Source organism: Ammospiza nelsoni, chromosome 24, assembly GCF_027579445.1.
Source record: "Ammospiza nelsoni isolate bAmmNel1 chromosome 24, bAmmNel1.pri, whole genome shotgun sequence".
NCBI classification, from domain to species: Eukaryota; Metazoa; Chordata; class Aves; order Passeriformes; family Passerellidae; genus Ammospiza; species Ammospiza nelsoni.
In genome coordinates, this window is record NC_080656.1 from 4833472 (window position 1) to 4861236 (window position 27765).

General features: G+C 42.3%; 1 protein-coding gene across 3 annotated transcripts in view; it reads right to left on the reverse strand.

Annotated features, from left to right (window-relative positions):
• UBASH3B (ubiquitin associated and SH3 domain containing B) overlaps window positions 1-27765 on the reverse strand; it is a 93798-nt gene continuing 66033 nt past the window's right edge. For 2 of the 3 annotated variants that reach the window (XR_009419959.1, XR_009419958.1), the window contains exons 5-15: window positions 26642-26811; window positions 25011-25219; window positions 21803-21938; window positions 20024-20144; window positions 18270-18392; window positions 14602-14694; window positions 13426-13570; window positions 11199-11305; window positions 8283-8392; window positions 4572-5264; window positions 1-4520 (exon numbers count right to left, since the gene is read on the reverse strand). Coding sequence is in view for 1 of the 3 variants with exons in the window: in XM_059488221.1 (XP_059344204.1) it covers window positions 5127-5264; window positions 8283-8392; window positions 11199-11305; window positions 13426-13570; window positions 14602-14694; window positions 18270-18392; window positions 20024-20144; window positions 21803-21938; window positions 25011-25219; window positions 26642-26811 (1352 nt within the window). In the remaining 2 variants the exon portion in view is untranslated. Of the gene's footprint in view, window positions 5265-8282; window positions 8393-11198; window positions 11306-13425; window positions 13571-14601; window positions 14695-18269; window positions 18393-20023; window positions 20145-21802; window positions 21939-25010; window positions 25220-26641; window positions 26812-27765 lie in introns of all 3 variants that reach the window. The other variant, XM_059488221.1, reaches the window with a different exon arrangement.

Below are 27765 nucleotides of genomic sequence, written 5' to 3' on the forward strand. Positions count from 1 at the left end.
TTTTTGTCTGAATTCGGAGAGTTCCGTTTAATGTGAGAAGCAAATTAAAACGCCGTGGTTGTTTGAACAGCTGGCAGCACTCAAAAAAATGAGATTAAAAGCAACCACCCACCCCTAAAATAAAAAAAATACAGATGTCACAGGTAATCACAGCTGGTTTTGGCAATACAATTATTGGGGTTTTTAAACAGCAAGCTTCTTTTTTTTTTTTTTTTCCCTCTCAAATAAATACAACCAAATAAAAACCAAAATCCGTGATAAACAGAATGATACAATGAGGTGAAAACGAAACAAAAATAAAACCGAAGGAAAGGGGGAAGTTGGCTACAACGAGTCTGAAGAGATGAAAGTTGAGGAAATACAGAAATAATGAGAAATAATGCAGGAACTGGCTGAAAGTTTAGGAAATACAGAAATAATGAGAAATAATGCAGGAACTGGCTGAAAGTTTAGGAAATACAGAAATAATGAGAAATAATGCAGGAACTGGCTGAAAGTTTAGGAAATACAGAAATAATGAGAAATAATGCAGGAACTGGCTGAAAGTTTAGGAAATACAGAAATAATGAGAAATAATGCAGGGACTGGCTGAGAGTTGAGGAAATACAGAAATAATGGGAAATAATGCAGGAACTGGCTGAGAGTTGAGGAAATACAGAAATAATGAGAAATAATGCAGGAGCTGGCTGAGTATTTTCTGTTGTGGGTGATGAGGAGTCCCTGGGGATGAATTTGAGGAAGTGGGGAGCAGCAAGAAGTGATTTTGCAGCCAGGCCGTTAATTAACAGCCACTGCTAATTGCATTTCTTCTGTTCAGTGACTCCATCCATCCCTCCCACCTGTGACTTCCTCTGCGCCTCTTTTGAAAGAAATTAAACCAACCCACAAACCCAGGGAATTACTTGGGGATAAAATTTACCAATCTCTTTGAATTCACCGGGATTTCACAGCAGAAGAGGCCCCTGGCCCCTGTCTGAAACTGTGAAAAGGGAAATACCAAATTTTTACTGAAATTACCACGGTCTGCATCCTCATTTTGCATAAACAAGCAAAGCTCTGTTGACTTAAATCTCAATTTAATTTTTTTTTTTTTTCCCTAAGCCATACATTGCAAATTATAAAAATTAACTTTATTCTTGGCAGGCTTGCAGCTTTTTTTTTTTTTATTCCTTAATTGTGGAGAGAAGGAAAAAGCTGGGAATTGATGTTAGAATAAAAGCTGGGATCTGATGCAGCTCACAGTGAAGGGGAAGATTTTGGAGCGCTGAAATTTAATGTTGTGGGACAAACCACGGGAGTGACATTAAATCCACATTAATCAGCATTAAATCCACATTAATCAGCATTAAATCCTCATTAATGGGGTGAAAATGCAGCAGCAATCCTTTTGTCTTCTCAACTCTCAATTATAAATTTAAAAGGAATATTTTTTCTCTTTTTTTCCACCCAAAAAGCCCTTTTAACACCGCTCAACACAAAACCCCCAAGAAAACTCAAAATGCTGAAGAAAATAAGATTTTTCTCCCTGACACCTAATTCAAGACAAGACCAAAATTGTCAAAATATTTCCCCAACATCCAAAAATATATCTATCTATATATATTTTAAAGAAGAGTATTTTAACATCTACCTCCTCAACCAGAACACCTTTTTTATTTATTTCTATAATTTTTATTTATTTCTGTATCAAAGAGCAGCTGACACCACTCAAATTGTACATCCAGCTTTTGCTCCCTCTCTGTTTAATGCTCCTAAAAATCTCCTTTTAATATCACTCAACTCCAGCAGGATCTAAGATAAATAAATATTAAAACACAGCAATATTTCCTGCCCCAAATTTTTACACAAAAAAAAAAAAAAAAATCTGGAGAATTCACACGCCTCAACAACCAAATTTTTTCTCAATTTTTTCAGTGTGATTGTCAAATATTTAATTTAATTTTTTTTTTTTTTTTTTTTTGCACGGAGGACAACAAGCCAGAAATGCTCTTCAGAATGTCTGTACACAGCAAAAAAAATAATTGAAATGACAATTAAAAACGAACCTGACAGCGATCAAACCACACAGGAGCAGGTTGGGGTTTTTATTTTCCCTGTCCTGAATTTTCTCCCTGACTTTTCAGTTCCATCCCTGCTGGAATAAAGCTCTTATCAGCGGCCTAAGGGGTGTCACACACTCCTAAAAGTAGAAATAATGGGATTTTTATCCTGTGGATTGTGGGAATAGCTGGGATCATGGCCAGGATGGGCTCAAAACTGAGCTCAGCCCCTCTGCGTTTGCTCCTGCCCAATTTTCCCCTTTTTTTGGGGGTTTTTTTCCATTCCAATTTTCTCCTTTTTTTGGTTTTTTTTTTCCATTCCAATTTTCTCCTTTTTTGGTTTTTTTTTTCCATTCCAATTTTCTCCTTTTTTTGGGGTTTGTTCCATCCCAGTTGTTTCTCGTCTCTTGGAGTTTGCTCCCTCCCAATTTTTTCTCCTCTTTTGGGGTTTGTTCCATCCCAATTTTTTCCTCTTTTGGGGTTTTCTCCATCCCAATTTTTTTCTCCTCCTTTGGGGTTTTCTCCATCCCAAATTTCTTCTCTTTTGGGATTTGCTCCATCCCATTTTTTTCTCATCCTCTGGGGTTTTTTTCCATCCCAATTTTCTCCTCTTTCGGGGTTTATTCCATCCCAATTTTCTCCTCTTTCGGGTTATTTGATTCATCCCAATTTTTTCCTCCTTTTTTTGGGGTTTTTTCCATCCCAATTTTCTCCTCTTTTGGGGTTATTTCCATCCCAATTGTTTCTCCTCTTTTTGGGGTTTGCCCCATCCCAATTTTCTCCTCTCTTGGGGTTTGCTCCATCCCAATTGTTTCTCCAGCCCAGTTGTTCTTCCCTCCCAATTTTCTCCTCTTTTTGGGATCTGCTCCATCCCAATTTTTTCTCCTCCTTTGGGGTTTATCCCATCCCAATTTTCTCCTCTTTTGGGGTTTTCTGCATCCAAGTGTTTCTCCTCTTTTTGGGGTTTTCTCCATCCCAATTTTCTCTTTTGGGTTTTGCTCCATCCCAAATTTTTCCTCTTTTTGGGGTTTGCTCCCTCCCAATTCTTTCTGGTGAATGGCCAGTACAAAAATCCCAATATAAAAGGGGAAAAAACCCCTTTTATAAAGGCTTTTTATAAAGGGTTTTTATAAAGGGTTTTTATAAAGGGCTTTTATAAAGCCTTCTGAAGGGAATTTAACAGCACAAACCTGTGGACACAGGTGGATTCCAATAATCAAAATAAAGGACTAAAAACCCAAATCTGAACCTCCTAAATCCCTCAGATTTGGTTGGAAAAGGCTTCTTTTATTCCCACTTCAAAGAAATCCCTCCCAGCTTTTGTTGTGCTGACTTTTGATGCCCAAACTTCACCTGTAACCAGTATGAAATTTGGAATTTTTAATGTACAGAATTTTCCTGAATATCAACCCATCTCTTATTTTCTTTAATATCAACCAATCTCTTATTTTCATGAATATCAATCAATCTCTTATTTTCCTGAATATCAACAAATCTCTGATTTTCCTTAACATCAACCAAATCTCTGCACAATATCCAGCACATTTTGAGCACTCCCATCTTTGCTCAGAGGAACAGCAGAGGCGACCCTGGACTCATTTCCAGCCTTGGGGAAGGATTTTTTTGAATTTTTTGATTTTCCTGTGAGGTGCTTGAGGGTTTGGGGGTTGTGCTGACTTTTGATGCTCAAACCTCACCTGTAACCGCTGTGAAATTTGGAATTCAGAATTTTTCACATGCAGAATTTTCCTGAATATCAACCCATCACTTATTTTCTTTAATATCAACCAATCTCTTATTTTCATGAATATCAACAAATCTCTTATTTTCCTTAACACCAACCAAATCTCTGCACAATATCCAGCACATTTTGAGCAATCCCATCTTTGCTCAGAGGAACAGCAGAGGCAACCCTGGACTCATTTCCAGCTTTGGGGAAGAATTTTTTTTATTTTTTTGATTTTTCTGGGAGGTGCTGAGGGTTTGGGGGTTGTGCTGACTTTTGAAGCTCAAACCTCACCTGTAACCAGTGTGAAATTTGGAATTTTTAATGTACAGAATTTTCCTTAATATCAATCAACCTCTTATTTTCCTTAATATCAGTCAACCTCTTATTTTCATGAATATCAACAAATCTCTTATTTTCATGAATATCAACAAATCTCTTATTTTCCTTAACATCAACCAAATCTCTGCACAATATCCAGCACATTTTGAGCACTCCCATCTTTGCTCAGAGGAACAGCAGAGGCAACCCTGGACTCATTTCCAGCCTTGGGGAAGGATTTTTTTGAATTTTTTGATTTTCCTGTGAGGTGCTGAGGGTTTGGGGGTTGTGCTGATTTTTGATGCTCAAACCTCACCTGTAACCGCTGTGAAATTTGGAATTCAGAATTTTTCACATACAGAATTTTCCTGAATATCAACCCATCTCTTATTTTCTTTAATATCAACCAATCTCTTATTTTCATGAATATCAATCTCTTATTTTTCATGAATATCAACCAATCTCTTATTTTCCTTAATATCAACCAATTTCTGCACAAATCCAGCACATTTTCAGCACTCAGAGGAGAGGAATATCCTGGTGCAGCCCGCAGAGACAACCCTGGACTCATTTCCAGCTTTGAGGAAGGATTTTTTTGAATTTTTTGATTTTCCTGCGAGGCGCTGAGGGCTTGGGGGCTGGGAGTGGAGCAAGCACGAGGTGCTGAACAAGGCTGCAAAAACAGCAGTGACAAAACAACCCCAGCATCCTGCCTGCCACATCCTCATTGTCCCCACAGCGAAAGTGTCACCAGAGCTCCTTCAAGGTGAGGAAACCAACCCCGAGCTGTGCAAGAGCACTCGAGCTGTATTTTAATTTACTTTTCTCCCCCCTCAACTCAGCCCGTTTTGTTGTAAAAGAGCCGATTCGCAGCTCATTTAAGTTAAAAAAAGACTTTTTGCAGGGCCGCGGCCGTGTGGGATGCGCGGGACGGGTGAGGAGGGTTTTTCCTGCTGGCAATAAAACACAAGGAGGAAGGTGATGAAGAGGAGGAAGAAGAGGCATTGTCCAGCTGGGCAGGGCTGTCCTTGCTGGTGCTCCTACTCCTGCAGGAGCGTTTCTCTCCAGTTAAAGCCCCCGGTGGGTCCATGGGTGAGAGGGAGGATGGGGGGGTCTGTGAGCTGCCACACGCCGGTGTCCCCCAGCTCTTCACAGGAGCAGAAGCCCAGGTAGGGAATCTGTGAGGAGAGAGGTGGGAATTCAGGAAAACAGCAGGGATTGAGCTGGGTAATCCCAAGGGATCCATACTGTGATAAATAGGTATGATTCGTGCTGATAGAAATTGAAACAGTAATCAATAGTGATACAGTAATTAATATTTGAGAATAATAAAACAGGTAATAGTTAAAAGTTGTAATGCCAAAGAAGAGAGGGAAAGGAGGGGCTCCACCCACCCCCTGTGGGATCTCAGCACCTCAGGACGGAGGTGCAGAGTCACCGAGACCACCCTTGGGGGGCTTGGAGGTCCTGGAATGTTGCCAGAAGTGTCTGGTGGCTGCACTTTGATCCTACACCTGTGTGAGGATGGGAGGATCTCACTGGGGTAAATGGTGAAGGGATAAGTTAATTAGAGTGCGAGACACAGGGTTTAGGATTTCTGTACAGGGGGGTCTGGAGAAGCAAGATGGAGGAATTGGGGCGTGTCCTGTCCTTCTTCTTCTTCTTCTTGGCCTCCATCTTCTGTGGTGGTGGTGGCACTTTGGGATTGGTTCTTGCTAAAAGTGCACTGGTCAATAAGGGTGAAAGGCATTGGGGAAAATAGGTAAATATCGTATACGTAGTTTTGGGTATAAAGATAAGTGACCGCCCCGGGGGCTCTCAGTGTGCTCATGGCTGGCTGCTGTGCAGACCTCTGTCGGGCCAAGAGAAAATCTTGTAGATAAAAACTAATAAACACTGAAGACCGAGAAAAAACCTGAAGACTCTTTTCGTCCTTTGGAGCGCGGGCTGCCCAAGACCACCCCGAGCCTTTCCAGGCCATCAGAAACAGCCGAGACAGCGACAACCCCCCATTCTCAGCAGATGTTCTCAAAGACCACAGGAAAGAAGCTGAAGATAAAGTTGCTAAAAATGACCAAGAACCTGGTTGGGTCCAAGAAAATGCTAATTGTAAGGGACTTATTGCTTTGATATGTAGATGCAGTGATACGTTATTCTTGGCTTACATTGTACTGGCTTGGTGCGCATGTGTAACCCAAAGGTGAATTAAAGGACAGCGAAGAAGACTACAGAGCCTTCATCAGTGACCACCCCCAAAGACTTGTGCGACCGCCAAACCGAGTGGTGGTGTCGCAGACATTTCTTCACAGAAATCCTTTCTTTCGGATTTCTGTGTCTTCTGGAGGCCAGAGGCCTCAGAAGGGAAGGTAAACAATTATTGTCAGATGCTGTGGAATGTAACAGGGGTCTCTTGATTGGCTCATTTTCTATGTTTATAATTAAGGGCCAATCACCAGTGCAAGCTAGGGGACTGAGTCCTTGGGCAAAACTTTGTTATGGATTCTTTCTATCTATTCTAGCTAGCTTAGCAGCTCTGCAAACCTCTCTCTATATTCTATTTAGCATAGTCATAATGTATTCTATATAATATATAATAAATCAGCCTTCTGATCAAGAAACAAGATTCACCGTCTCTCTCTCACCAGCAGCGACCCACTCAGGCGCGGTAATATGGTGGCACGTGCGTAGTAAAAGTAGTGAAGAAAGTAGAAACAGAAAAGTGACAAACCGAAAATAGGAGGAGATGGCATTGACACACGGCATGTAAGAAGTGATTTCCACTCAGCAAGCTCGTACGTGAGGTGGCAAGGGTCACTGAACCCTGCCCTCCGTACCCCGCGGTTGTTTTTGCTTATGCACTATTATTTGAACCAAATTATCCCTTGTTTATATATTTTCTAAACTATTTCATTCAAATTGTTACTACTTTTAATATTATTTAGTTTTTTTTAATGATGAAATAATTAAGCAAACATAACAATACCCATCCCAGGGGTGAGACCCTGCTGGGCCACTCCAGGATTTCACCCTTTTTTGCTCTCTTTCCCTCTCCCAAAGTCCATTTTCAGATGGTGATTGACAGGCTGCGCACCACAAAAAAAAAAAAAACAAAACAGATTATACCCTTGGAATGTGGGTTTAAAAATGTAGTTTTGAATGGAACGTAGCTTTAAAAATGTAGCTTTAAGAATGCAGTTTTAAAAATGTTGTTTTAAGAAGGTAGTTTTAAGAATGTAGGTTTGAATGCAATATAGTCTTAAGAATGTAGCTTTAAAAATGTAGTTTTGAATGGAATGTAGTTTCAAAAATGTAGGTTTAAGAATGTAGTTTTGAATGGAATGCAGTTTTAAAAATGTAGTTTTAAAAAGGTAGTTTTGAATGAAACGTAGCTTTAAGAATGAAGTTTAAGAATGTACTTTTAAGAATGTAGGTTTGAATGCAATGTAGTTTCAAAAATGTAGGTTTGAGAATGTAGTTTTGAATGAAATGCAGTTTTAAAAGTGTATGTTTAAGAATGTAGTTTTGAAAGGAATGTAGTTTTAAGAATGTAGTTTTAAAAATGTAGTGTTGAATGGAACGTAGTTTTAAAAATGTTGTTCTAAAAATGTAGTTTTGAATGGAATTGTAGTTTCAAGAATGTAGTTACGAATGAAATGTAGTTTTAAAAATGTAGTTTTAAAAAGGCAGTTTTGAATGAAATGTAGCTTTAAGAATGTAAGTTTAAGAATGTACTTTTAAGAATGCAGGTTTGAATGAAATGTAGGTTTAAGAATGTAGTTTTGAATGGGATGTAGGTTTAAATGGGATGTAGGTTTAAACAGGGACCAGCTCAAAGCAAGTGTGGTCCCAAACCAGCACAGCTTTGGGGGAAATGTGGATGTTCCTGCAGCTCAGGAACATTTTTGTTCCTGTTTTGTTTGAACTTTGGGGGGGATATGGATGCTCCTGCAGCTCAGGTGGGCACCTGACCCCACAAACCCAAAAGGCTCCCAGCAAACCCTTCTCAGGTGGGCACCTGACCCCACAAAGCACAAACTGTCCCTGCACACCCATCTCAGGAGGGTCCCTGACCCCACACTCTGCCCCAGCCTCTCAAACCCTTCTCCCTCACCCTCCTGACTCCTGAAATGAGTCCATGTCAGACCAAGCCCTGCTCCAGCAGATCTCCACTTGGTTTTGTCCCTGCTGGCCCTCACCTTTCGGACCATCTGTACAAAATCCTTGGAGTTCTGGGGGGACAGCCCCTGGAGCTGGCAGGTGCAGGCCTCCAGGGAGGAGGCATGAGCCACGATCAGGATGTTATTTCCTGAAATAAAATGAGAAACACTGTTGGGGAAGGTGAAACAGGAAAGCCTTATCAATATCATTGCCTGGCAAAAGATTCTGAGAATATGGAAACCATAAGCGAGATTGAAATGAAAGCAAGCTTTGAGATCCCTCAGTTACTGAACAACTGGGAAACAATGGTGTGGCTGGCTGAAGGTGATCCCCTTTTGATGGAACAACACCCTCTGCTTGCAGACAGGCCCAAGGGTCAGAGCAGACCCTACAGCTTGGCAGAAGGGGCCCAAAGAGGAGATTTTAGGGTTTAAAATGTAACACAGGATGGTGATGTAATGATTCTTACAGGCTGCATGTAAATGCTGCAGGATTTGTGTATTGTACTAGATTGGTTAGTGAGGATTAGAATATCCAAAACAGAAGATAATTTATTGCATTGGAACGGGAACCTTTCTCTCTTTTCCTCACTCTCTCATCCTCTTTACCACTCTCTTTACCTCTCTCTCCCTCTTTGGGGCTGCTCTGAGCTGTGGCTGGCAGCTCCCAGCAGGGCCCTGCACCCAGGCCCTTTGCAATAAACCCCAAATTCCCAGCCCTGGCTCCAGAGATCTCCCATCTCTTTCTGTCCCCACTGTCCCACCCCTGTCACTCCTACAAAACACAGCCTGAGGAGGGACCCAAAGCCAGGTTTAGGGGCTGGTGCCCCAGATCAAGCAGCCTTTTAAAACACTTTATCCTACAACAACACATCAAGCTGTGAATTGTCGCTGTCACATTCTCTGAAAAATCCCTTTTGCCCAGGATTTCTCTCCTAGGAAGCTGAGAAGCCTCAGAGAAAAAGGAAAACAATAATTATCTGATTTGCTTCTCCTGTGTTTTGCTGCTTTGGAATGTGTTTGGAGATTGTTTTATTGGTTTCATGGGAATTGTTTTGACTCTTCGTCCAATCAGCGCCAAGCTGTGTAGGGACTCTGGAACGAGTCACGAATCTGCATTATTATCTTTTTAGCCTTTTGTCTGTATCCTTTCTGTATTCTTTAGTATAAGTAATATAATATAATTAATATAATATAATTAATATAATATAATTAATATAATATAATATAATATAATATAATATAATATAATATAATATAATATAATATAATATAATAATAATATAATATAAATATCAGCCTTTTGAGAACACAGAGTCACATTCATCATTCCGCCCTGCCACGGGGCACCCCACAAATACAAGAGTGAATGAAGGGGAAAATGAGATTTGTTAACATGTTTAGAGCATTTCTCAGTTTTCAGGGTAGTGCTTAACTCATTCCTACTTGGTTTGAAAATGCTTTCTGGAGAAAACAAGAATTCCAGTGAGGTTTCAGCTGTGTTGGGAAGCAGATGCTTTTTGCCTACGCAAAAATTAATTCCTGTTACAACAAACACTTTAATTTCACTTGCTGGCTTTGCACAGTGGCAGCTCTGCATTTCCATTTCTGAGATCCTTCACAAGCAATGCCCCACTGTGCTTTTGAATTTTTGCGTGCAAACCATTAAAATCAAAGCTTAGAATGCAGAGTCAGGTCAGCGAGAGGAAATCTGTGAAAACGACAGAATTTAGGGATTCTCAGAATCAACAATAACAGTTAGAGGTTTTTTAAAAAAAATAAATATTGTGTTTGGAGAAATGTTCTAAGGTTTTTATGGAAATATAAGTTGGAGGAGGGGCTTGGATAGGGGAGGGAAAATGTCCCATTTAGTGGTGGGAACACACAGCAGAGGGCAAATAATAAATAAATTCCCACCATTCCAATGGAATCCCTAAAATAATTCTGCTGTTTAACTTTATGGATCTCTCTTGTAAGAGAAGTATATCTGAAAAATAATTCATCTAATCCCTTGGGAATAAATTCCCATCATTCCAATGGGATCCCTAAAATAATTCTGCTATTTAACTTTCTGGCCTTGACTTGTAAAGTGATGTATCTGGAAAAGAATTCATTTATTCCCTTGGGAATAAATTGCTATCACTCCAGTGGGTAAGGATCCCTAAAATAATTCTGCTATTTAACTTTATGGACCTCTCTTGTAAGGTGATGTATTTAAAAATAATTCATTTACTCCCTTGGGAATAAATTCCCATCATTGCAATGGGATCCCTAAAATAATTCTGCTGTTTAACTTTATGGCCCTCTCTTGTAGGGTGATGTATCTAAAAAACAATTCATTTATTCCCTTGGGAATAAATTCCTATCACTTCAATGGGTCAGGATTCCTAAAATAATTCTGCTATTTGACTTTATGGACCTCTCTTGTAAGGTGATGTATCTGGAAAATAATTCATTTATTCCCTTGGGAATAAATTCCTATCACTTCAATGGGTCAGGATTCCTAAAATAATTCTGCTGTTTAACTTTATGGACCTCTCTTGTAAGGTGATGTATCTGGAAAATAATTCATTTATTCCCTTGGGAATAAATTCCTATCACTTCAATGATTCAGGATCTCTAAAATAATTCTGCCATTTGACTTTCTGGCCCTCTCTTAAGGTGACGTATCTGCAAAATAATTCTGAAGGGAATAAGTGAATTTTCTTGGGAATTTCCATTTATTCCCTTGGGAATAAATTCCTATCATTCCAATGAGTCGGGATCCCTAAAATAATTCTGCCATTTGACTTTCTGGCCCTCTCTTGTAAGAGGAGTTTATCTGAAATTATAGCTCAGGACTTTCCAATGGTTCTGGGAGAGAGGATGGGAGATTCAGGGCTGGGAATTTATCCTCTAAGAGAGAAATAATTCAGGAATGTTGGAATTGCCACCCCCTCTGCAGCACTCACTCACCTTTGCCTTTACATTCACTGATGATTTCCTTCGTCACTTGGTAGCTTCTGCTGATGTAGGAGTCGTAAGACTCAGAAACCACCAACTTGCTGACAGGAATATGAGGTCTGAGGGGAGAGAAACACAGCCAGGGAATTGTAAAAATAAAGAATTCTAACTGACTGCAAGGACTGGGAGGAGAAAAAAACAGCCAGGGAATGGCAAAAATAAAGAATTCTAACTGACTGCAAGGACTGGGAGGAGAAAAAAACAGCCAGGGAATGGCAAAAATAAAGAATTCTAACTGACTGCAAGGACTGGGAGGAGAAAAAAACAGCCAGGGAATGGCAAAAATAAAGAATTCTAACTGACTGCAAGGACTGGGAGGAGAAAAACACAGCCAGGGAATGGTAAAAATAAAGAATTCTAACTGACTGCAAGGACTGGGAGGAGAAAAAAACAGCCAGGGAATGGTAAAAATAAAGAATTCTAACTGTAAGGTCCGTGCAACCTCTGTGATCAGGAGGAAGTGCCAGTGATGTGGGAAATTTGGTTGATAATAAGCCAAAATTTATTTTATATGTATATATTTTATATAGAATAATATTTATATAATTTATATATAAATATATAAAAATACTAACTATTATATAATATATTTATGTTTGAATTTCTTATATATTATATAATCTCAGGTCACATATATATATTCTACATATATTGTATAGAATTTTCAGGTCATATATATATTTAATATATATTTAACATATAATTTATATATTTATAGATATTATTTAATATATGTACATATACATATGTATATACATATATAAATTTATATATAATTTATATATATTTATATATAATTTTCAGGTCATATATACATATATATAAAAAATATATGTATATTTTATATATTATTTAATATACCTACATACATATATATACACACATATATATTTAGACACATACATGTATATATACATATATAAATAAATAATAATAATAATATATATATATAATTTCCAGGTCATATATATTATATGTATATTTATATCTATTATTTAACATATCTATGTACACATATACACACACACACACACACATATATATATATATATATATATATATATATATATATAAATTAAAAAATATAAAAAAATATAAAAATATATAATTTTCAGGTCATGTTCAGCACAGCAGCCCGGAGCCTGCTCTGAGTTTCTCTGGACACCCTCAGCAGCTCTCCCAGCCTGTGGTGACATTCACCCTGAGCAGGTTTGGGTGCTGGTGCCCCGAGCAGGTTTGGGTGCTGGGTGCCCCAAGAGCCCCAGTTGTGCAGGTTTGGGTGCTGGGTGCCCCAAGCAGGTTTGGGCGCTGGGTGCCCCGAGAGCCCCAGTTTGTGCAGGTTTGGGTGCTGGGTGCCCTGAGAGCCCCAGTTTGTGCAGGTTTGGGCGCTGGGTGCCCCGAGAGCCCCAGTTTGTGCAGGTTTAGGTGCTGGGTGCCCCGAGCAGGTTTGGGCGCTGGGTGCCCCAAGAGCCCCAGTTTGAGCAGGTTTGGGTGCTGGGTGCCCCGAGCAGGTTTGGGTGCTGGTGCCCCGAGCAGGTTTGGGCGCTGGGTGCCCCAAGAGCCCCAGTTTGAGCAGGTTTGGGTGCTGGGTGCCCCGAGCAGGTTTGGGCGCTGGGTGCCCCAAGAGCCCCAGTTGTGCAGGTTTGGGTGCTGGGTGCCCCAAGAGCCCCAGTTTGTGCAGGTTTGGGTGCTGGTGCCCTGAGCAGGTTTGGGCGCTGGGTGCCCCGAGAGCCCCAGTTTGAGCAGGTTTGGGTGCTGGGTGCCCCAAGCAGGTTTGGGCGCTGGGTGCCCCGAGAGCCCCAGTTGTGCAGGTTTGGGCGCTGGGTGCCCTGAGAGCCCCAGTTTGTGCAGGTTTGGGTGCTGAGTGCCCTGAGAGCCCCAGTTTGTGCAGGTTTGGGTGCTGGGTGCCCCCAGAGCCCCAGTTTGAGCAGGTTCGGGTTCTGGTGCCCTGAGCAGGTTTGGGTGCTGGGTGCCCCGAGAGCCCCAGTTGTGCAGGTTTGGGCGCTGGGTGCCCCCAGAGCCCCAGTTTGAGCAGGTTCGGGTTCTGGTGCCCCGAGAGCCCCAGTTGTGCAGGTTTGGGCGCTGGGTGCCCCGAGCAGGTTTGGGTGCTGGGTGCCCCGAGAGCCCCAGTTGTGCAGGTTTGGGCGCTGGGTGCCCCGAGCAGCCCTGCCCTCGGTACCTGTAGGTTGTGTCCACGCTGAGCGTGGCTGCAGCCAGGTCTGCGGGGGGGATCCAGGCGGGCAGCGAGCTCCCCGACACCCACTTGGTCCACTCGAACAGGCCGGGCTCCACCCGGATCTTCAGGCTGTTCTCCTGCTGCATGCCTGCGACACACGGACAGGGGAGGAACAGAGCAGCTTTAATGCTTCAGGTATTTGTTAATTAAAAAATAAATTTAATTGTAATTATTATTAAATAAATAAAATTAATTAACTTTATGTCATGTATATGGTTCACTCAAACAAGCCGGGCTCTACCCAGATTTTCAGGTTGTTCTCCTGTTGCATACCTGGAAAACAGGGAGATGAGGCCAGGTAGCAGTGAGAAGGAAGAGATAAGATTTAATGCTTCAGGTGTCTGTTAATTTATTGGTTTTCTATGGGAAATTAAGTATTACTGTTCCTATTTTCCTATTGTTAAGTATTGCTTATTCCTGTTCTCTATAGGAAATTAGGTATTAAAAAAAATTAAATTATTTAATGTATGCCCTACAACTGATTTGTAAATAATCAAATAATTATTGAAACAAAAATATATTAATTATAAAAATCAAAAATAATTAATTTAATGTATTCCCTACAATACATACATTGTATACAATGTATTGTAGGGAATGTCAAACTCTGGCTGGCAGCTGGTGCAATTAGAAAAGGGCTCCTTATAGATTGTGCTGATAGAAAATATATTGCTATGGAAATAATGATTGCCATTCACTTAATAGATAATAGTAATTAATTTAATTAGAATAGGATAATATATATAGTAATAATATTATCTATAATAAAATAGAATATAATAATAGAATAATAGAAGAATATACAATAGAATTATTAAATAAAATAATGAATAAATTTAATAATAATTTTATTATTCAATAAAATAATAATAACCTATATATTAAAAATAAATTTTAATGAATAAATAATCCATTTAAAGAAATTAAATTTATTTAAATAATTAAATAAAAATGATATAATAATACACCAATATATAATATAATAATATAAAAATTAATTCAACAATAAAATTAATACTAATTACCACCCCCCCATGGACTTAGGCCCATGTTTTTTCCCTGTTTGTCAGATTTTTTGCAGCACATGAGGACACCCCAGCCCGTCCCTGTGTCCCTTACCTTTCAGGATGTTGTGGGCTGTCTGCACGCAGCGCAGCGAGGGCGAGCTGTAGATGTAGTCTACAATGGTGTTGGTTTCTAGCAAGGCTTCACCTGCAAGACAGTGTCCCCTCAGAGCCTCAGATGCCACCAGCAAAGTGTCCTTGGGCCCGTTCATTGCCACCAGGAAGGTGTGCCCCCAAATCCCTTTAATTCTCCACAAAATGTGTCCTTGGACCCCGTTAATGCCACCAGCAAAGTGTCCTCAGACCCCGTTAATGCCACCAGGAAAGTGTCCTTGGACCCCGTTAATGCCACCAGCAAAGTGTCCTTGGGCCCGTTCATTGCCACCAGGAAGGTGTGCCCCCAAATCCCTCTAATTCTCCACAAAATGTGTCCTTGGACCCCATTAATGCCACCAGCAAAGTGTCCTTGGGCCCGTTCATTGCCACCAGGAAAGTGTGCCCTCAAACCCCTTTAATTCCACACAAAATGTATCCTGGGACCCCTTTAATGTCACAAATTGTGTGTCCTTGGACCCCATTAGCAAAGTGTGCCCTCAAACCCTTTTAATGCCATCAGAAAAGTGTTCTCAGACCTCATTAATGCCACCATCAAAGTGTCCTTGGACCCCTTTACTGCCACCAGCAAAGTGTGTCCTCAAACCCTCTTAATGCCACCAGCAAAGTGTGTCCTCAAACCCTCTTAATGCCACCAGCAAAGTGTGTCCTCAAACCCTCTTAATGCCACCAGCAAAGTGTCCTCAAACCCCTTTAGTTCCCCACAAAATGTGTCCTTGGATCCCTTTACTGCCACCAGCAGAGTGTGTCCTCAAACCCTTTTAATGCCACCAACAAAGTGTCCTCAAACCTCGTTAATGCCACCAGCAAAGTGTCCTTGGAGCTCTTCAATGCTACTCAAAGTGTGTCCTTGTCCCCTGAATGCCACCAGTTGAGTGTCCTTGGAACCATTTATTACCACCAGAAAAGTGTGCCCTCAAACCTCTTTAATTCTCCACAAAAATGTGTCTCTGGACACCTTTACTGCCACCAGCAGAGTGTGTCCTCAAACCATTTTAATGCCACCAATAAAGTGTCCTCAGACCTTATTAGTCCCACCAGCAAAGCGTCCTTGGAGCTGTTAATGCCACCCAAAGTGTGTCCTCAAACCCTTTTAATGTCACCAGAAAAGTGTCCTCAGTAAAGTGCCACCAGTAAAGTGACCTTGGACCCCTTTAATGTCACAAATTGTGTGTCCTTGGACCCCATTAGCAAAGTGTGTCCTTGAACCCCTGAATGCCACCAACAAAGTGTCCTTGGACCTCTCCAAAGCCACCAGCAAAGTGTCCTCACACCCCTTGAGTGCCTCCAGGAAAGGGTGTGCACAGACCTCTCTAAAGCCACCAGCAAAGTGTCCTTGGAGCTCTTAATGCCACCCAAAGTGTGTCCTTGTCCCCCAAATGTGACCAGCAAAGTGTCCTTGGAGCTGTTAATGCCACCCAGTGTGTCCTTGTCCTCTGAGTGCCACCAGTAAAGTGTCCTTGGAGCTCTTAATGCCACCCAAAGTGTGTCCTTGTCCCTGAATGCCACCAGCAAAGTGTGCTTGGAGCTCGTTATGCCACCCAAAGTGTGTCCTTGTGCCCTGAATGCCACCAATTTAAAATGTGTTTAAAATGTAACGCTTTGTAAAGTGTCCTTGGAGCTCTTAATGCCACCCAAAGTGTGTCTTTGTCCCCCAAATGACACCAGCAAAGTGTCCTTGGAGCTCTTAATGCCATCCAAAGTGTGTCCTTGTCCCTGAATGCCACCAGCAAAGTGTCCTTGGAGCTCTTAATGCCACCCAAAGTGTTTCCTTGTCCCCTGAGTGCCACCAGCAAAGTGCTGTGACACTCACAGGGTCCCCTTCTGTCCCTGCTGCCATGTGGAGCCTGAGCATCCTCCTGCTGCCCTGTGGTTTATTTGTGCTCAGACAAGGCAGGATAATTTTAGCTGCCCCAGTTTGGCTGTGCCCAGCAAGGAGTGCTGGAAGGATTTGAGTTGAAATGCTCAGAGCTGTGTGTTTGAGGGCTGGGCTCTCCCATCACAGCTCCCAAGATGTGCTGCTTCACCGACAAAGGATTTTATCTGTGCACAAAGCAGCAGGCTCAGGGATGAGGATGGGGAGGGTGGGAGAGCGCTGGAAATGATTGGTGACATTATAAAGCCGGGCAGGCTGATAAAAGGATGCTGGTGTGGCAAGCTGGGGGGAAAAAAGCAGATTTTGGAGGAGGTGACAGCCACATTGCTGCAGTGCTCCACAAGGTGGATAATAACAAAATTTTCCCAGTGCATTCATCCTTTGGTGGCTCTGATTCCCCCCATGTCCCACATTTCTGCTTTGCCTTCTCAGCTGCAGCAGCTGAGGGAGATGAGGTTTCCTTTGGAAGAGGAAAATTGCTGGGGAAGGTGAAGGGACTTTGAAAAGCTCCTTGAAAGATTTAAATCCTGTCAGCTCAAGGCATCCAATCCATTTTTCCTGCCTTGAACGTTTCCATTCTCTGATGGGGGGAAGATAATGGGAGGAAGTGGGAGGAAGAAAACAAACCTTCCTGGGCAAGGTCTTCATGGAACCATGGAATGGTTTGGGTTGGAAAAAACCAAAAACCCCCTGGCCAGGGACACTTTTCACCACTCCAAGTTGCTCCAAACCCTGTCCAACATGGCCTTGGACACTTCCATGAATGAGTCACACTCATGGGAACAATTCCTTTAAATCCTTGAAAGATTTAAATCCTGTTAGCTCAGGGCATCCAATCCATTTTTTTTCTTCCTTGAACATTTCCTTTCTCTGATGGAGGGAAGGTAATGGGAGGAAGTGGAAGATAATGAAGTTTCCTGGGAAAGATCTTCATGGAACCATGGAATTATTTGGGTTGGAAAAACCAAAAAACCCCCTGGGCAGGGACACTTTTCACTATCCCAGGTTGCTCCAAACCCTGTCCTTGAACACTTCTATGAATGTGCCACACTCATAGGAACAATTCCTTTAAATCCTTGAAAGATTTCAATCCTGTTAGCTCAGGGCATCCAATCCATTTTTTTCCTGCCTTGAATGTTTCTTTTCTCTGATGGGGGAGGAAGATAATGGGAGGAAGTGGGAGGAAGATAATGTGCTTCACACTGCAGCAATAATGAAGTTTCCTGGGCAAGATCTTCACGGAACCATGGAATGGTTTGGGTTGGAAAAAACCAAAAACCCCCTGGCCAGGGACACTTTTCACCACTCCAAGTTGCTCCAAACCCTGTCCAACCTGGCCTTGGACACTTCCATGAATGGGCCACACTCATGGGAACAATTCCTTTAAATCCTTGAAAGATTTCAATCCTGTTAGCTCAGGGCATCCAATCCATTTTTTCCTGCCTTGAACATTTCCTTTCTCTGATGGAGGGAAGATAATGGGAGGAAGTGGAAGATAATGAAGTTTCCTGGGCAAGATCTTCATGGAACCATGGAATGGTTTGGGTTGGAAAAACCAAAAACCCCCTGGGCAGGGACATTTTTCACCACTCCAAGTTGCTCCAAACCCTGTCCAACCTGGCCTTGGACACTTCCATGAATGGGCCACACTCATGGGAACAATTCCTTCCCAAAAATCCCCCCCCAAATCCCCCCAGTCCAGCTGCAAGCTTTGCCTGCTGAGCAGCACTTACCCACGAGCCTGGCCTGGGTGCAGCCCAGCACGGTGATGGGAGCATCTTTTTCATAATCCCTGAAACCACCACTCCTCTGAGGTAAGTTGTGAGGCATGTTCAGGTTGCTGCGCATGTACCTGCCTGCAGGGAGAGGTGCCGAGCTGCAATTATTCCCCCAGACAAAAGCAGGAACATCAACACCTGATTTTCTCCTCTCCCACCACCTCAGCTGTGCCTAAGCCCGGCTCATGAGCAGGTTTTTTTCCCATACAAATTTACAGGAATCTCACAAAATTAAATTAAATTAATTTTAAATCTCTCACCAGCTCAAAATCGGCACAGAATGTTGCTAAGGTTCTCAAATTTATTTATTTTTTTTAGGACTGATTTCCCCAAGGGAATGTCATTTCTATCCCACAACAAACATTCCACTTTTACAGGAGGTTGGAATATCAGAGTTTAGAAAGAAGGGAGTTGTGAAATCATCCTTTCACCACAAGGTTTTGAATAGTAGAATCTTTTAGGACAGATTTGTGATCAGCTCTAAGGCCAACACAGCCTGAAGTTATAATTTATTCACTAGTCTGAAACCAGAGCATAACATTTGGTTCAAAACACCAATTTATACCCCAGAAACCACTCTGAGCAGTGTTATTTTCATTTAACAACAAGTGAATGGCTCCATTTCATGAGACCCAGCAGTACAAAATTTTTCTTTGATGGCAGCAAATGTTTTCATTGAACACAGACTGCCAACACCATGACTGCATTTTCTCTGTGGTGATGGAACTGTAATCACTCCTGTGATATATTCCCAAATATTGCCAAATGGAGCATTTCCTCCTTGCTGCTGCTGGCTGCACAAAAATCAAAATTTTGTCTTAAAACCCACAGCTTCTACCAGAGAGTGGCCACTTCTTCCTCCATGAAATCCTGGGATACCCCCAGATAGCAATAAAGGTGAATAACAAAGGGCAGAAGACCTCAAAGTTCCAGCAGCAAAGGCTCCACTTTCATATTACAGCATATTTTATATTCAATTTTCCAAGTTATTGTGTTTTATTCTAAATTGGCTAGAATAAAACTAACTAAATCATTAGAAGAAATTCTAACTCTCTGCCACTCAATTCATTGGTTAGAAGGCGCCTGTGTGTGTATGTGCTAAGACTCTATCTTTACACAGGTGTTTACGCTTTTTCTTTGTGGATTTCTTCATTTTCACAGATTCAAACTGCCTTTTGACAAGAACATTGTTATGTAAACTCATTCTCATGGTTCTTTTCCATGGGAACGTAACAGGCTACCTGTTAATTGAGCTGAAATAGAAAGGCCTGATTTTATAATGTGGGAGAGTTTTACAGTGACTTCTGTGAGCCAGAGAGGAGTTTGATAAGAGGATCCATATTTGATAAGAGGGATGCATATTTGATAAGAGGATCCATGTTTGATAGGAGGATCCATGTTTACCCCAGAAAGAATTCTCTACCAAGGTCATTGACACAGAAACCAAGAAAAAAGAAGGATAGAAAAAAGAAAGATAAATAAGAGAAGCCTGCAACTCTTTATTCCATAAGCACTTTGTTTGTCTTGTGACCAATAAGTAAACTGAAGAGTTTTGTAAGAATGCATAAAAAGCATGCATGCTGTAATAAAAACAGGTTTGAAACCTTCTGAAAACAGAGTGTAGCTTTGTGTTGTGACCATCTCAACTATGACATTTTAAGGCATTTTTAAAATAAGTTTTTACCCTACATGCGACACGCTGGGCTCACCTTTGGCATCGAAGCACTGGGACAGCCAGTACTTGCCAAACACCACATCCATCCTCTCTCCATGCCTGCACACGAACAGGCAGCGCTTCTGAGGGCCCGGCTGGCTGCTTATCCTCAGGGGCTGATGTTGGGGGAGATGAAACAGGAAAGCCTTATCAATATCATTGCCTGGCAAAAGATTCTGAGAATATGGAAACTATAAGCGAGATTGAAATGAAAGCAAGCTTTGAGATCCCTCAGTTACTGAACAACTGGGAAACAATGGTGTGGCTGGCTGAAGGTGATCCCCTTTTGATGGAACAACACCCTCTGCTTGCAGACAGGCCCAAGGGTCAGAGCAGACCCTGCCAGCTTGGCAGAAGGGGCCCAAAGAGGAGTTTTTAGGGTTTAAAATGTAACACAGGATGGTGATGTAATGATTCTTATAGGCTGCATGGAAATGCTGTAGGATTTGTATCTTGTACTAGATTGGTTAGTGAGAATCAGAATATTGAACACAGAAGAAGATTTATGGTATTTTAACAGGAACTTCGCTCTCTTACCTTCTCATCCTCTCTCCCCTTCTCTTCTCTCGGGCCTGCTCTGAGCTGTGGCTGGCAGCTCCAGCAGGGCCCTGCACCCAGGCCCTTGGCAATAACCCACAAGTTCCATGACCAGAAGAAGATTTATCGTATTGTAATGGGAACCTCTCTCTCTCATCCTCTTTACCACACTCTTACCTTCTCTCTCTTTACCTCTCTCTCCCTCTTTGGGGCTGCTCTGAGCTGTGTTTGGCAGCTCCCAGCAGGGCCCTGCACCCAGGCCCTTTGCAATAAACCCCAAATTCCCAGCCCTGGCTCCAGAGATCTCTCGTCTCCATCCGTCCCGACCATCCTACCCCTACAGGCTGCAAGGAAATTGATGCCTTCAGTTGGAGCTTTTATATTTTCCACATTCTGCCCTGCATTGGTATAGAGCTCTGAACTTCAACACATATAAATTGTCACCAAGTTCTCCTCACAGCTCAGTCCCACAGAACAATCCTTGTCCAGCCCCAGAACCAAGGACACCACTGCAGCTCCAGCCCAAAAAGTGCAAACAACAGAGAACTGAGCAACAAACAACAGAAAACTGAGCAACAGAGAGCAAACTGGGAGGCTGGGACTGCAGAACCTGGAGTTGGAATTGGACAACTAACTCCATGTGGAAATCGACCAAAATTTATTAAAGTGTGAAAACTCGTGACCTGCCATCCATCTTGGGCGTAGCTCTGGCTGGACTCTTGTACAGCCCAAGCTGTGTCCTTTAAAAAATAAATTAATTATATCCTTTTAAAAAATGCCCATTTTATTCCTCTAACTGTCCAGCCTCTCCAAGCATGAAAGTGGCAGCAGGCTTGACTTTCAGCAGAGTGCAGAGACCTCAGAAAACCACAAGATTTGGATTTTTTTTTGCTTTGCCCTTGTGCAAACATCCCAGGGAAGGCTGCAGGATTTGTTGCCTTGATGGGTTTGTGGGGCTCTTTGGGAATTTATAATCCTGCTACACTTATCTATACATAAAATCATTTATCTATCCATATAATCCTGGTGCATTGACATTTATTTTATGTGCTATAAAGCTGCTGAGGGGGGCAGAGGAGGGGGTCCTGCCACCCCAGCTGAAGAGGCAGTTTGGGGACAGGGCTGTGTCATTAAAAACTCTGTAACTTGTGCTGCAGGGAGTGAAAAGATAAATTTTTTTAGGAAAATCCATTCGGTGGAAGGTTGTCCCTAATGATTTCTGGCTGTGGGTCCCTACCTGCACGTTCTGGCAGATGATGGTGAGAGGCCCAGCGTCCCCTGGCCCTTGGTCTTCCTGCTGCCTTCTCTCTAGAGCTCCATCAGCAAAGGCTTGGAGGGATGGGCAGGATGAGGTGTTCAGGATGGAGTAGGACCTGCCAAAAATAGAAAAACATTGTCTTTGGGAATGGTCTTTGTGCTCTCAGGATGTTTCTGTAGCCTGCAGGAGCCGGTGGTAATTATTGTTGTAATTATTTTATTATTATTTGGGGTTTAGTGCTGCTCTGAGAGCACCTTGCCAGGTGATGCACACACGCGAGGAGACAATTCCATCTCCATGGGCCGTTTCCTTAGGAACAATTCACAGAACAATTCCCAAACTTTGCCCTGGGAGATTCTCTCCACCCTGGAATGTCCTCATGGAAAACGCCAGGACCCTCCTGATGGCCACAGGATGCTCACTAACATCACCTGGGGACCTTTCCATGCCACTGACCGTGGATTTGTGATCCCAAATTTGGGAATGAACGGCTGCAGGGAGTTTGCACTCATTTCTAGCACAAGCTGTGGCTGCAGCAGGAAGCTGGGGCCTCTCCCTGTTCAGTTCTCAGGGTTCCTGTGCCCAAAACAGCTTCTCCCCCTGTTGCTCCTGCAGTTTTCAGTGCTGCCTATTCCCTTTCCCACCTGTTTGGGAATTTATTTATTCCCCCAGTGCCTCCTGTTGAGGGCACCAAAGGGATTTAACAGAGCCCACTCTCCCTGCAGGGCCCTGCCTAATGATGGTCCCTCTGAACAAAGCTCTCATTCCCACATATTCAAGGACTTTGGCCAAAACCCTGGGGACTAAAATGTGACAGGCAATTACAGAAGCGGCCCCGACCCTCTGCTGACTCAGTTACCTCTGCTTAGTCATTAAAAAAATAACATTATCAGGTAATGGATGTGGTCATTTATTTTGACAGAAAGAGTTGCCAGAGCTGGCACTTTTCAGTGCCTTAAATGCAGCAGGAGCTGCTTCCTGATAGCAGCAGTTGGGATAAAATCTCCCAGGGGTGTCACAGCTGGTAAAATAGCCCCGAGTGACTCTGCCAGTGGGACAAAAATAGGTCACCTGCGTGAGTTGCATGATTTAAAGGAGGGAAAAACCCATTGTGATGTTGGTCCTGATCTATTATCTGCTGAATCAGGGTGCAAGGATGACACTGAGCTGCTGGATTATTCCTGAGCTCCCAACAGGGGCTGGCACTGTTGAATTGTTCCCCTCGTTGCCCAAATGCAGGTGGAGCATTGGGGTCAGCACTGATCCATCCTCAGTGACCCCACAGCTTGAGTATTTGTGTGAACAGAATCTCAGTTCTCACTTAGGACCCATCCCTATTTCTGTGCAAAGTGAATTTCTCCCAGCTGTCAGCCCTTCCTCCCGTTCCATCCCTTTCCTGTCTTGCCCATATGACATTTTTTAAGGACACTGATCTGGAGAATGCCAAGGATTTTTTGGTTACCCCACTTCCCTTTGCCCCCAGGAGCTGCCACACAATTTCTGAGCCTTTCTTTCTGTTTTAATAAAGGCCACAAAGGCTTCACCATCTATTTATAGAGGCAGGATTTGCTGGGAATGGTGCTGAGGCAGAGGCAAACTCTCAATGTGCTGGAGAAGAGCCACCAGCCTGTCCCCAGTGCTGCTGGAAAACACAAACTGCTGAGGCTGCTCCAGCTGAGTCATCTCCTGAGGACAGCTCATTGTTTGGAGGCTTTTCCTCAAAATTCTGGGATTTTTGGGGAAAAAATCCATCTCCTGCCTTCCAGATGGTGCCTTGTCTCCCCTGCTCTGGCAGGGATAAATGAGGGGTGAATTAATGATTTCAGGACCAGCATTCTGTTTCATGATTTCCCACCAAAATCAAGAGGCATAACCTTATTTAAAAGATGAGGGCTGCATTCTCACTGAAGCTATTAACAAGATCCTAAAAATCTTCCTAAATATCCTAAAGAATATTCCTGATCCAAACTCCTTCCCAGCAGGGAATGATGCAGGGGGAAGATGTCTCTTCCCAAATTAACTCTCAGATTTACACCTTGCTGATGGCAGGCCCAGCCCAGAGGTGCCTGCACAGCAGTGCCTCCAGCAGCCATCTGCTGCAGCTCCATCAGCCACAAAGAGCTGCTGCAAAAATCTGCAAAATTCACCTTGTCCTGCAGCCCCATGCTAAGGGAGAGCATCTGCTGCTGCTTGGCTGAGATGAGGCTCTGTGTGCCAGCTCCTTCCCCTCAGTGCCCTTCTCAGCATCCCCGCTCGCTGCCCCAGCTGAAATCCCAGCTGCTGCTGAGGCCTTAAGTTTGAGTATAATTATATTATATTGTATTGTATTGCATTGCATTGCATTGCATTATATTATATTGTATTGTATTGTATTGCATTGCATTATATTATATTATATTGTATTGTATTGTATTGCATTGCATTATATTATATTGTATTGTATTGTATTGTATTGTATTGCATTGCATTATATTATATTATATTATATTATATTATATTATATTATATTATATTATATTATATTATATTATATTATATTATATTATATTATATTATATTATATTATATTATATTATATTATATTATATTATATTATATTATATTATATTATATTATATTATATTATATTATATTATATTAATAAGTTTATATTTTCCAGATTCTGAAAAATATAAAACCCACATATTTTCTGGATTGTGCCTTTGTGCGTGACTCTGAACTTCATGTAAAGTGTCAGCAAGCTCTCGTCACAGCTCACAGAACAGTCCTTGAACAATCCTTGAACAATCCAGAACAATCCTTTTCCAGCCCCAGAACCAAGGACACTGCTGCAGCTTCAGCCCCAAAAATTGCAAACTACAGGGAATGGAGCAACAAACAACAGAAAATTGAACAACAGAGAGCAAACTGGGAGGCTGGGACTGCAAAACCTGGAGCTGGAATTGGACAATTAACCCAATATGGAAATGGACCAAAACTTATAAAAGTGTGAAAACTCGTGACTCAGTGTCCATCCTGGGCGTAGGCTTGGCCAGGCTCCTGTACTACCCAAGGTGTATCTTTAAAACCCTTTTAATAAATCCCTATTTTATTCTTTAACTCTGCCCAGCCCCTGTTCCAGGGACCTCCCAAGCCACCCCTGAGCCCACTTTTCAGCCGTGGAAAGGGGAGGAGCAGCCTGACCTACCCATGGAACACCCAGGTGCCACATTCATCCGCCTTGGTGATGTAGTTCTCAGGCAGCAGCCCCGAGCAGCCAGTGGCCAGGGAAATGCCATAAATCCAGCCCTCGCTCGTGCTGCTCTGCTCCACTGGGGACATGAAAATGAAATCCCCTGGGACCAGCTCCAGCTCGTCGTCGTTCTGCGGGGTGTAGGGGTAGATCACTTGCAGAGTCTGGGGGAGAAAAAGCACAAAATGTTGTTAATGTTACATCAAACGGGCCCCCAGCTGTGTAATAATTAGCACAGACTCCAATAAGTAATAATCTTTATTAACAAACCCATTGGTCTTTTATACATATTTATATATATATTTGCACCCCAACTGGTGCCATGATCTAGTTGAGGTGTTAGAACATGGGTTGGACTCGATGATCTTAGAGGTCTCTTCCAACCTAGAAATACTGTGATTCTGTGATATTCTAGTTGGCTACATGTGGAATTGATTGGTGCTTTAGTTAAAACACCATCACCATTGGCTAATTAAGAAACCACTCTTTGGTGAACAAATCCCCATAACACATTCCACATGTGCACAACACCACGTGCAGCAAGTCGAGATAAGAATTCTTTCTCATTCTTTTCTCTGATCTCACAGCCTTTCCCAGGACAAAGCTTGGAAAAGTTGTGTAAAGCTGCTGCAATGCCACCCTTCAGCAGAGGGGCAATTTTTTGGGGTGATGATTTATTAAAATATGGATATTGATCTAGTACCGATATCCAACTGTATCCAACTGTGACAGACAAAAACTCTCTAACAGTTTAGAGTTAGAAAGTGTGTGTTTATTGTGGGATAGCTCCCAAATACACACCGCAATTTACAGATGATTACAGAGTCCTTTTATCTGTACAAGTATTGAATACCCAAAATGCAAATACATATTTATGACTTTGGTACATCCCATTCCCAATATGGATATTGATCTGGTACCGATATCCAAAAACTCTCTGACAATTTAGAGTTAGAAAGTGTGTGTTTATTGTGGGATAGCTCCCAAATGCACACTGTGATTTACAGGTGATTACAGAGCCCTCTTATCTCTACAAACATTGAATACCCAAAATACAAATACATATTCATCACTTTGGTACATCCCATTCCCCTCTCCTATGGTAATTAGTTCAAAAGCTATTAAACATGGTAATTAGTTCAAAAGCCATTAAGCATGCACAGTTTGTTCCTTGAAATGGGTCGGTGGTCCCTGTCATGGGGAGGGGTCCCAAAATGAGGAAGTCAATGGAGTCTTCCTCGTTCTGACCTCTCTACCTTTTCAATGCAAATCTGACGAATGAACCCTTGGTAGAACTCCCATTCCCATCTTCAATTGGTTTCAGAGCACAGGAGGCCACAAATGTCTCATGCTCCTAAAAGCCATTTATCAGCTTCTGTATTCTTCATTATAAACCCAGCTAACCCAACATTGTGTTGCCAAGCAACCAACTATTAGTTAACTACAAACTCTTAACTTCATCAAGGCCTACCCATTGGTTTTAATTACCTCCAATAAAGCTTATCTCTAAATAAAATCCTAGCTCCTCTAAAACCCCTAAATTCCTCCAAGTTTCCGTCTCAGTGGGAGGAGCTGCCGGGCTTTACCTCGTGGTTGACGAAGCGAATGTCGCGGGAGAAGATCGCGGCCACCCAGTCGCAGCCCAGCTTGACGTCGATGCTCTGGGCCAGCTTCTCCAGCGTGGGCAGGTGGCTGCTCTGGAAGTGATAGGCCAGGGTCACGTGGAGCTGCTTCTTGTGGGGCTCCACGTGCACATCTGCAATGGGGAGAGGTGTTGGGAAGGATGAAAGTTTGGCAAGAAAGATATCTACGCTTAGCGGAAAGGTTTTTGACTATAGAACCAGAAGAAGAAATAGAAATGAAAGCAAGTTTTGATATAGAAGAAAAGAATTGCTGAGTCAGTCTCACTGGGTAACCAAGGAGGCAAAGGCTGTGTTAGTTAGAGGGGGTTTTTATGGCTTAGAGCAAAGGATAAACCCACCCCAAACAAGAAGATGTTTTTACCAAGCAGAAAGACACCACAGGCAAACAAGGCAGCAAAGTTGCAAAAAAAGTCTCAGAATTTTCCAGTGCAAGAAAACTGAAAAAAAAACTTCTAGCTTAAACTGTAATGTACTGACTTTTAGTGATTGGAGAACAGTAACATGAATATGGTAATTACAGCAGTTATGATGGGCTAGAGACAAAGGTTAAGGTATAGATTGGTTCTGCTGTGTTAAAATGCTCAGCAAAGAAAAGTATATAATGCAATTAACCAAAAGAAAAGTATAAAATGCATTGTAACCAAAAGAAAAATATATAATGCATTGTAACCAAAAGTATAGAATGCATTGTAACCAAAACCAAAGGGTGTCCAGGCCTGCCTGCAGCTGGAGTTGACAGCTGTAGGCACAGCTCTGTCACCCACAACCCTGGGCTCCTGTAACATCTTGGATGTAATAAACTGCATTTTGGATACAATAAACTGCATTTTGGATACAATAAACTGCATTTTGGGTACAATAAACTGCATTTTGGGTACAATAAACTGCCTTTTGAAGAGCTGCCTGGAGTCCTGCAGAGATGAGGGTTGAAAACCCCTTTGTGCCAGGTTGGTGACTGTGGCCTCTAACAGAGCTGGACGTGCAAAGATGCTCAAGTGGGACAAACCAGAGCTCAGCTGGAAATCTGGGAGTGTGAGGCTGTTGCTGTTGTGTTAGGGACAGCTGAA